Here is a 10,980-nt window from a genome sequence, read left to right on the forward strand (position 1 = left end):
TGATGCTCCCGTGTAGCTCTGGTCTTTGAACACTCCCTGGCATTTAGAAGATGTTCGAGCTTTACTGCCCACACAAACATCCACTGGGGCTGCTATCTGGGGGGAAGAGGGAGCTAAATATTTAATTTCAGTCTATTTCATCAAATATTTAATCTATTTAATATTAATTATGTCTTGGTCTGAATAAACAACAGCTAAAAAATTACCTCTTCCTCTAAATATCTGATAACTTGAACATGCCAGTTTATGCCATCCCAATTGAGATGGCAATTAATAAGGAAAGCGGGTCCTATCATATTCCTAGCTGCTGGAATTGCTGTGGTGGGTTGTTGGCCTCCTCTAACCTTTTAGGCTGGATCTTTTCCCAGTTGTACGTACAGTAGCATCATCTGGTTTACACCAACCATTTCCACACTCTGCTTCACTCTCTCATTTTCCATGGCCTTCATTTGTATCCCCACAAGTGCATGCCCTCATCCCAATCCCAGACACTGTTACATCCTCAGCAGTAGAAATCCATGAAGCTAAGGTGATGAGAAATGCTATTTCACCAAGGGGAAATAAAAAACAGGCCCCTCATGGGTGGATGTGTCCAGTGTGAATCATTCCCTGGTGCCTGGACCACACTCCTAACACAGCTGCACGCCTCGGACCATCACCCAGGAGCACAGCCAGGAACAAGCACTTCTGGGAATGATGAGGAACAGCTACAATAGCAGCAGATCATTTCCACTGCAAAAGATTTTAGCCAGTTAACACTGGGCTATAAAGGCAGCTGCCCCCATTGCATCTGCCACTACAACCATCTTATTTTACAACAGGAAACCCTATTTGGACCAAATCCCATTCATACCAGCCATACCAGCCAGAAACACATTTTCTAATTAGCCCTAGTAGAGCCAACAGTGACGAAAGACTGCCCTACATGCAACACTACTTACTTTGCTTTCCTCGGCGCGTGCCCGATTTAGCAGAGCAGCATTAAGCTTTTCTTTTCCTCTCCTCTCTGCTGTGCTGTTTTAAAGCCGTCTCAGCGCTGACGGGTGTTGATGAAAGTAATTACACTGCTGTTCAAAACGTATCGGGTGCATCTTCATTATCCTGAGACAGCAACGCCAAAGGCCCTGTGATGGTAAATCTTTCAGTGTAAGCAAGTCAGATTATTCCATTTAAACTGGCCATTTTAACTCTTTCAGCCTCACAAAATTTTGAGGCTGGTTTAAAAGCCATAAGATGTTTTGAAAATAATAAATGTAAGATTACTTTTAACTAACATCTCTGAAGTTTAGATCTTTGGGTTGTGCTTAGGTTACAGGTCAAACCTGTAACCAAGACAAACGGGGACACCACTCTCTCCTCATGTTGACCACTTGGTTGACTGGGGTCATGTTGCTGCTCTATATTTTAGGTACCCACCTGAGGAACAGTAAAACTTAGTAATGCATTTGGAGTCCCCTGTAGAAATGTGCCCTGTCTGGGTAATGGCACCGTGTTGCTGACGAACGGGGAGAGGCTGTGTTTGCGTGGCAGCAAGGCTGCAAAGTGTCAGGCACAGCCGTGCCTAAACTAATGGGAAGCTCATTCTGGCAAACCTTGTTCAAGGACCCATTTTGGGTCAAATATCTGCATCATGAACCCAAGAGCAAACTCAGCTTTACACAGAGAGACCGTATCACTCAATTACTCAAGGATCATGATTGCAGCAATAATTGCTGGGAGATGGGATGGTCTTCCAGGGTGTAGATCAGCATCACAGGAGCCAAGCTGTGCAGGTCTGCCACACTCAGGGTCTAACCCTGCACCTTTTGGTCTGCAATAGGAATCATTTGTCCAAGTTTTCTTGGTGGCAAAAGTTACCCTGATAATAAAAGACCAGAATTCAGTACTTCACTCTTAAAAAATGTTTGATCAATTCAGAAAAATAGAAGGTTGGCTTCAGTGTCTTAAATATCTACTTATACATTTATTTCATTTTTTTACTCAGGGAATTTTTCAGTAACACCTGAAATTTTCAATCTGTAGATTAATGCTTTGTAGCAACTCCACGTGTAGAGATGAAGGCAAAGCAGCCTTCAGAGGGGATTATTCTATCAGAGATATCCAGTGGTGGGAAGCTCTTTTCTTTTTCCTGCGAAGAGCAATTCAAAAACAAACAGGAAAAAGGCCATAAAGTCACGGTTCTGTAAAACACAACTGTTTCAATCAGCAAAGAAGCGATCGATTGTTTCATGTAGTGACTAATTTAAAACAAATGTTTCTCCTTTCTGGGAGCGAGCTCTATGACAGGTCACACAGCACTGGAGGACTGCAAGGATGGTCCTGCAAACGCAGTGCTCTGTGCTGTGCCTAAACCAGTACGGGCCAAACGCTGCAAACATTGCACACAGGGATGCAGGGATGTTTGGATAAACTCATCTCACCTCCTGAAAAACCTCGTTCACCCCTTTGCTTTAGCATAGAGCCAGTTGCTGGCTTTTGACTCAAACACATTTTTGAAAGCCATCCAGACCTCCCAATCCAGAGCATCGCTGAAGGGAAACACATGTCAGTGGAATTTCTCCGTTAGTGCAAAAGGCACCACTGACCCCAGGAAATCCCTGAGTGCCTAATGATCCCCGAGCCTCCTGGGAAGGGTCCTTACTCCTCCCTATTCCATAAAATCTGCTACAGGCCACTCTCAGAGCCATGGAGGGAGAGCAGGACCTTGGATCCAAGCCAGTGAGGATGGTCTCTCCTAACTTAGCCAATATGGAGTTGACCATCACATTAACAGTCTAAACCAGAGCCAGCTTAAGCAGTTGTTTTAAGCCAGCAAGGTCACACCTTTACTGATAGACACCTATGCTGAAGTGAGAGAGTTGCCTTCTTGCTCCCTTTTATGATTTGTCCTCATGTCTCTTTGTTAGATTTGGGTGCTGGGACCCATCTCATGTCCCTATAGACCTGGCTGTGAGTTGTTGTCCTCGCACACTGGTGGTCCTCTTTGGGAAACGAGTACTCCCAGGGGACAACTCAAATGGTCAAGAAGGTCCTCTGAGAAGGAACGGGTGTTGAATGATCAGCTCAAGTATCAGCATCTCCATTCAACACCTCCCAACATCCTCTGCCCCATGACAGCAGGTTTCCTTCTCCTCTGCTTCCAACAAATCTCTCTCCTGGGACCAGCCATGGTCCAGCCCAAGGAAGGTGTGGTTTACGATGCTCCCCCCCAGCACTGTTCACCACCACCTCTGCTCAGCCTTGGGGATATTTGGGAGTGTGCTGTGGCCTGCTATAGCATTACTGCAGTGTGACCCCCAGCTGGAAATTCACCTGGATTTCCTGGGGCTCTGACTACAACCCTTTCTCTCCACAGAGGGGTCAGGATCTGGTCCTGGAGCATTTGTGAGCTGAGTACTAGTGGCTAACACAGGGGGTAGGCTTCCCACTAACCCTGTTCTCTCTTCATTTCTACAGCTTGGGATAAGGCACAGCAATTGCAGCTACAAATATTTAACAAGTCACAGAGATGTTGCTATAAACCAGCTGCAAAGAGCAGTTCATAGCAGAGATGGTGGGAGCTCCAAGCGTAGCTGCCAGCCAGAGCACGGGCTGTAATAAAGGAGCAATCTCAACAGACTTTGAACTTTTCCAGTGGTGAAAGAACAGGGAATGTTAAGAAATAAAATAAAACAAAGAGCTTCAGCTAATGAGAACCTCACAGGCAGCTGGGCCAGCAACCCAACCCCAACCCAACCCAGAGGGACATTGCAGGGCACCAGGTCCAGCAACCCTGGGGGAGGGGATGCTGGGTGGGATGGGGGATACTTACGGCACAGGACAGCTGACAGGCATGGGCTGACACCCACAGAGGCTCCCCCAGGCCTGAGGAACTCGTTTTGTGTGCTCAGAGTGATTCAGGCCAAGTGCATCCCTCGCTGGAATATCTGGAAGAGGCTCCTGTGTGTGACCAGCTCCTTGTCCCCAGGAGAACAGGAGCCAAAACCCCACAGAAATAAGGGTGTCAGCAGGATGAGAGAGTCAGGGACAAGCCCTGGACAGGCAGTGACCAGTCTCTGCAAGGGCAACCCAGCTGCTCATGCAGCTTGCCCCTGGGGACATTTTGGGACACTCGCCACATCTCACCTGAGCCCATCCTGCACGTCCCTGAGCTGACACCTTTGGGCTGTCCTTGGGGATCGCCACACAAGGGGTGGGGTGCAGGATCACCCCATGCAGGAAAGCTGTGGAGAAACCCCTCCTGGGGTTCACTGTGTCAGCCTGGATGGCTCCCACCCCACCAGGGAGGCAGGTCTCCCTCTCTACCCTCCCACCATTAACCTTTCAGCCCCAAAACAAAAGGTTATAAAAACCAACCAAAGTTCATTACATCCTCTAATGTGCTATTTGCATGGGAATGAGCTGGGAGCAATGATGCAGCTTTCTCCTGCCAGGGAGAAATTTGGAAGGCAGAAGGGGAAGAGTCGGGCATTGGGACCAGGAAAGGGTGGTAGGACTCAGCCCCATGGCAAGATGGGGCAGGCATGCATGTGAGCGAGACAGCAGAGCTGGACACAGTTATGGCAGGGCCAGAGGAAGCATCCCAGCAAAGCCCACAGCAACACGACCTCCAGCTAAGAGGTAGCAGGCTGGTCCTCACCTACTAAAGGGAAAGTGATGGTGGTTTCACTCCACCACCTCCACCACACAGCCCACATGCCCAGAGGTCACTGTGGCTTAGACATGGCCATCTCCAGCAGGTGTGGAGGGTTCAAGACACAGCTGAAAATGACCAACAGCTCAGGGGAAATTAAATAAAAGCTTGAGTTGGAAGGTGACAAAGGCAGCAGGACAGGGGAAGCTCAGATACCAGCCACAGGGACAGGCAGGCAGCTCTGTAGTGTCGGATGCAGCGAGTCACTGCCTCCATGTAAAATAGCCCCTTGAATGTTTTATTTGACTGGGCTGATCCATGAGGGCACAAGGTTTTGGGAGGGACACAACCCTGGAGGCATAATTTCAGGTTTTTGCATCTTATTTTACTTTTGACAGAGAATTGGGCACAATCAGACATTTCAGCTGTGCAAAGCTTCACCAACTGGGAGCCCACCAAAGCCCCAGTCCCTCAGCCTGAAACTCACCAAAATACTCCACTATCTGTGCTAGCCATTTGGCCACAGGGACATCAGCCAGCCAGAAGGATGGGGCAAACATAACCAACCGCTGCTGGATTACCTCTTGCCCCAGGCACTGGATGCTGCATCTCCCATAGGGTCTGCTTTGTAAAACCCTCCAAGGCCAACAAGGCCAGCTGAGACCAGAGGATGGACAGCAGGACACTGCCCAGATCAAGCCCTTCTGGCCTGCAAAGGCCACCACAAGGTGACCAAGAGGTTCATCTCTAGGCCATCGTCAGGGGCCCCATGCCCAGCAGTGATGCTGCTTGCCAGTCCTTGTCCACCTCCCAGCTAGCTGAGCACCTCCAGGTGTGACCTCGGTGGCAGTGGCAGAGTGGGGCCATGAGACCAGCAGCTCCAGCACTAGGCTCTGGTCACATATTTTCTCACCAAATAAGAAGCAGAGCAGGGAAGCAGGGTGACTCCAGGCACCCCAACATCAGGAAGACCAGGAGCCAGAGCTCCCAAATAGCAATCAAATGTGCCCTCAAGCAAAACAAAGCACACACTAAAGCACTGGAACAAGTTGCCCAGAGAAGTAGTGGATGCCCCATGACTGGAAGTGTTCAAGGCCAGGCTGGGTGAGACTTTGAGCAACCTGATCCAGCGGAAGGTGACCCTGCCCATGGCAGGGGGGGTGGAACTAGATGATCTTTAAGGTCCCTTCCAACCCTAACCATTCTCTGATTCTAAAGCACTCGCAGGATCAGCACCTCGTGTCCCCCCCACCCCCACCTTTGAAGCTACCTGGCACTTGTGGCAAAGAAGGAGCTCAGCTGAAGCTGATGGCCAATGGACCCCAGCGTCCTCAGGGAGGGAGGTAGCTGCACAGGAGCAGCGCTTCGTTCGGTGGGAGAACCATCCCCCATCACCCTTCTGTCCGGCTGGCTCTCAGTAGCTGGAAACAAAGCCCCACTCAGATGGACACTCCTGCATATACCAAGAAATATTGCCTTCCAGCCTAATCATTCCTAATCCCCTCTGCAAGCTAATTAAAAACCTTCTCAACTCAATAGCTGTAAACGCTGCACCAGACAGGCGTTCCCAGCAATAGTGCCAGGCTGCATTTCCACGGAGCAAATCACATCCTGAAACTCTTCAGCTCTTTTCTTTAAGAAACACGTGAATGCTCTTACTGTGGTATTAGAGGGGGGAGCAGGGGGTGGAAAACCCAAGAAATATCAAGGAATCATTTGTTATTATGCCACTGCACAATGAACCGAGCCATTGTTCCCTACCTGGGGTAACAACGCCTTTCAGAAAACACGAGTGCTTTTTCTCAGTGTGTTCTTTGAAAAAAACGTCAAAAGCAAAGCTGCCAGAGGATTGGTGAACAGCTGGAAAATAAAATAAAACAAAACAGCTAACAGATTATTCAGAGAGTTTTCACATTTGATCTGTAAACGCTCTTTTATTTAATAAAAAATAATCATCCATTATAGCAACTTCTGCTCGTGGTTTGTTGTTTGCTTTTTTTACAGTAAAGCACAGTTTATTTGCTTTCCTCACCTCTTGAGGATTCAATTCTGAAAATGCAAGTGAATGTAAACATTGCTCTCCAGGTCCCAAGATGCATCCGAGGACCCTTGGAGTTAATTACAAAGTCAAAGAGAGAGCAAAATCAACAAAACACTTCCCAAAAGTAAAAAAGGTATTTGTTTTAAAGTCTCTCCATATGACTGTGCACCATATGACTCCAGAAAAGGCAAATTCATCTTATACACGAGACTTACACAAACTTCGCTTTCTCCAAACAATTTCTATGACTTGTCAGTATTTGATAAAGCTGTTCTCATAACTTTAAAAGGCTTACAGACTCATTTACTGTGATGGATCAAAAGTTTTGCCTTTTAATATTCTCCAGAAATTTCTTCATGGCACAAGGATGTTAGATTTGTTCTGTCCATTTTTTTATCTTTTTTTTTTTTTTCTAGCAGAAAGAGCTGAAAGACATTTCAGGAAAAGAGTGTAAAAGCAGTATTAACTCTCTCTCCTGCTCCCATCTCACAATATTTACATTTTTTTTAAAAAAAAAAAAAGCTTAATTACACTATAAAATACTGGAGAAACTGTCAGTGCGTTTTCCATTTCAGAGTTTTGTCCTGTATAAGACAGAGAGGGATGCTTCCATGTTTCCTAGGAAAGATGAGACTGGCAGATTAAAAACAGAACTCTTCTCCCTTAATTCAGAAAGGTGGCACAGCCTCTGTGCACAAACCCCCTCCTCTTCTGGCAGGAAAGCCCGCAGGAGTTAAACCATCACGAATCAATACAAATGAGATAACATGATACACGGAGCCCCGCTACTCGCTTTGAAACGTTATCTATTTACAGTCGGAGGCAGGGGAAGCAAGTTAGCATCGAACACATTTTGGTGCTGCGGTGTGCTATAGTATCAACCAAGATTAACTCGCGGGGAGCTTGGCTGGGTCCCAAGCCTCACGTTGCACGGGAAATAGCCTGTTACTCCATCACCTGGGACATCCCCGCAAACCCACCGCTCCGTCAGGGTCTGCTTTAATGAATAACGAGAGGGCAGTTACCATCTCAGCTGTGTTATAACACAGGCAACACAGAAATGGGACAGAATCAGGTACGATATAAAAAAACAACAACAAAAACAGCCAGTCCGATGAGGTCTGTAATCCTAAGATTTAAAGTCAAAAAAAAAATGACCGGACATTGGAAGTTTTGGTAACATTATCAAACTGTCAGGCAGGGGGAATGGCTCTAGTTGTTCAGCGGTTTTGAGTGAGGGAGGTTTCAGGGGTGGGAAAAGAAGGACTTTCAAGGTGTCAGAGATAATTAAAGCACTCACAGTTTCAAAGCTGCTTGCCTTACAAAAATTAAGACATTCAGATTTAGGGATACAATACTGTATTTTACAAGGGGGTTAAAATTAATTACATATGCAACAGGAAACAACAACAAAAAAAGATACAATAAAATAAAATGCCAACACCTCTGGGGTGGCATACTCCCTCTTTGTTGTTCGTCTCACAGAGCTGCACGCTGCTTGTCTTTAAAGAGTCAAACTGAGCAGTCTTGAAAATATCCACTAAGAGATTCTGGCAAAAGAAAAAAAAACTTACAAAATAAACCAAGCGAGTCAAAATCCATCCTCCTCTGGAAAGCCGAATGCCACGGCTCAGACTTCCACTTGCCTGCTGCTCCTTGCTCCTGCTGCCGGCATTTCCATAGGCTCATCTTGGGTTTTAAAGGCTTCCTGCTCATGAGCTGAAGGAAACCATCCCATGCAAGCACAGCCTGAGAGAGCCATGCCTTACTCTCCTACAAAGTCTTGAATTAGTCCTGCTTATAGCAAAGGGTCCTTCAAACAATCCTTTTCCTCTCTATCCTGCAGAGGATCCTTTTGAAGGCCCGTCTGAAGTCGTGGTTGAAAATGGTATAGATGACGGGGTTCAAGGAGCTATTGCAGTAACCGAACCAGAAGAAGAACTTGAAAAGGGTGTCGGGCACGGAGCAGCTCTTGCAGACAGCCAGCAGCGTGTAGGTGAAGAAGAAGGGGAACCAGCAGATGACAAAGACCCCGATCACCACCGCCAGCACAAAGGTGAAGCGCTTCTCCCGGTTCTGCCTGCCCCTCCACCGAGACCCTTTGGTGTTCCTCTCCTCCTCTGCCTTCCTGGGCAAACTGTCCCCAGGCTTAATCTGGCTCAGCTTAGTCTTGGTCTTTCCCCTCGATGGTTTCTCTGACTTCTTACACTGGTCGTTCTCCTGGTGCTCAGAGGAAGAGGTCTCCTCCATGTCTATGCCATTGACCTCTCCCTCCTGCACACCACCACCTCCTGCTGTCTTCTCCCCATTGAGCTGGGCTGTGGCTGGAAGGTCCTCCTTGTCAGCCAAGCCGTTCTGCCTCTTCTCAGGGCGCTCTGCCCGCTTGTTCGGTGGCACCCTGGTTCGCCTCTTGGCTATTTGGTAGATGCGCATGTAGACCAGGATCATGATAAGGCAGGGGGCAAAGAAAGAGCCAATGCTAGAAGAGATGATGTACCACTTCTCATCGTTGATCTTGCACCCTGCCACCCCCTGGTCAGCCTGCTGCCCGCTCTTTTTCTCGAAGGAGATGAGCGGCGGGAAGGAGATGACAGCCGAGATGACCCAGACGATGAAGATGATGCACTTGATGCGGCGCGGGGTACGCTTGAGGTTGTACTCGATGGCTTGCGTGATGGACCAGTAACGGTCCAGGCTGATGGCACACAAGTGCACAATGGAGGAGGTGCAGAAAAGCACATCCAAGGCCAAGTAGATCTCACACCAAACTTTGCCGAAGTACCAGTACCCCATCACCTCATTTGCTAGGGAGAAGGGGATGACCAGCGTGGCCACCAGGATGTCAGCTGAGGCTAAGGAGACCAGGAAGAGGTTCTGGGGGGCCTTGAGCGCCCGGCTAGTGAAGACGGCGATGATAACCAGGACGTTGCCGAAGACGGTGAAGAGCATGAGCAAGCCTGCCAGGCTGATGAGGGTGACGGTGGTGTGCAGGGGGTACGGCGTGCTCCGGCCCGGCCCGGCACCGCTGTCGTTGAAGGTCCCATTGGTGCCGAGAGGCAGGTAGACCTCCTCCTCCTCCAGCTGCCGCTGGTACTCCATGAAGGAGAAGTGGCCCCTCTCCGTGAACGGGCGCTCCAGGTTAAACATCAACCCCGGCTGCGTGGACACTCCCGCCCTTCGCCCCCTGCCCCACCCGCGCCGCTCCCGCTGCCGCGCTCCCGCTGCGCCGCTGGCCGAGGCGGGGCTGCGGGCGGCCGCGGCTCATGCTGGGGCGCTGCCCGCCGGGATCCGCTCAGCGGGGCGCGGAGCGGCGCGGAGCGGGGACGGAGCTGCAGCCGGCGGCGGCTGCTCTGCCTCGCTCGCCGCCCAGCCGCTTTATAGCCCCGGATCAGGCCGGGGCTGCCGCGTCAGCCCCACGTGGGGAGCTGCCCCCGGTGCACACACACACACACACACACGCACCCCGCACACCCCCCGCCCAGCCCTGCGCTCCCCCCGCCGCTCCGCCCCGCCCGCCCCCACCGCTCCGACACGGGCACACGCGCCCCCCGCCCCACGCACACTCACCTTGCTCCTCAGCCCCCACTCTATTCTGCACACCCGCTCACCCCCTGCCACTTCAGCCCTTACACGCGCACCCCCAGCCCCTCGTCCGCTGCGCCCCCGCCCCACGGTCTCGACCAGCCCACGGCGGGAGCGCCTTCATCCCGCCCGGAGAGAGGAGCGACCCCACGGAGCCCGGCGGGTCGCACGCGTGGCGGGGATGCGCACGAGCCGACTGGGACAGAGGGGACCAGGCTGCGTGTTGGGGGGGGGAGGGGGGACCGTGCGTGGGGGGTGCGACCACCGTGCAGGCGCTGCGCAGCCCACGGGGCTCCGGGCACCCATCGCGGTGCGGCTGGGGGCTGCTCCTGCCGCCGCCGCCGCCAGCCCGAGCCGCGCTGGGGTGGAAGCTGCCGCCCCGTCCCGCGTGTGCCTGGGGGCATCGACGGTGCGGCTCCGCTCCCGGTGCTGGGTGCGCGGCCGTGTTCGCTGGCACCTCCGAGGGCAGCGCTACGGGGGGCGGCTGGGCAGGGCTACGCTCCCGGACCCGCGAAGGGGTCCGGGGTGGGGGGGGGAGGGCACGGCCGCGCCGCTCGCAGCGAGCGGAGAGGAGGCAGGGGACCCCCGCGGGCAGGGCGCTGCCCGCTCCGCGCTGCCGCCGCGGCGGGCGGCGGCGGCCCCGGGCAGCGCGGGGGGGCAGTGGCACCTGCTGGCCGCGGCGCCTCACTGCACCCACCGCCCGCCGGGCCGGGGCGGAGCCCCC

At 51.6% G+C, this 10,980-nt stretch overlaps 1 protein-coding gene across 1 annotated transcript; it reads right to left on the minus strand.

The window, feature by feature from the left end:
- Positions 1-8,489: 8,489 nt before the first annotated feature.
- On the minus strand, positions 8,490-9,821 carry ADRA2A (adrenoceptor alpha 2A). Its single transcript, XM_009991746.2, has one exon. It carries the CDS (start codon positions 9,819-9,821, stop codon positions 8,490-8,492), a length of 1,332 nt encoding a protein of 443 aa, XP_009990048.2.
- Between the last annotated feature and the right edge of the window lie 1,159 nt (positions 9,822-10,980).

The sequence above is a fragment of the Tauraco erythrolophus genome, chromosome 9, assembly GCF_009769465.1.
Source record: "Tauraco erythrolophus isolate bTauEry1 chromosome 9, bTauEry1.pri, whole genome shotgun sequence".
Classification (NCBI taxonomy): domain Eukaryota; kingdom Metazoa; phylum Chordata; class Aves; order Musophagiformes; family Musophagidae; genus Tauraco; species Tauraco erythrolophus.

Excerpts from the sequence above, each read along its gene's own strand:
- ADRA2A (XM_009991746.2), bottom strand. The coding sequence starts at position 9,821 with ATGTTTAACCTGGAGCGCCCGTTCACGGAGAGGGGCCACTTCTCCTTC.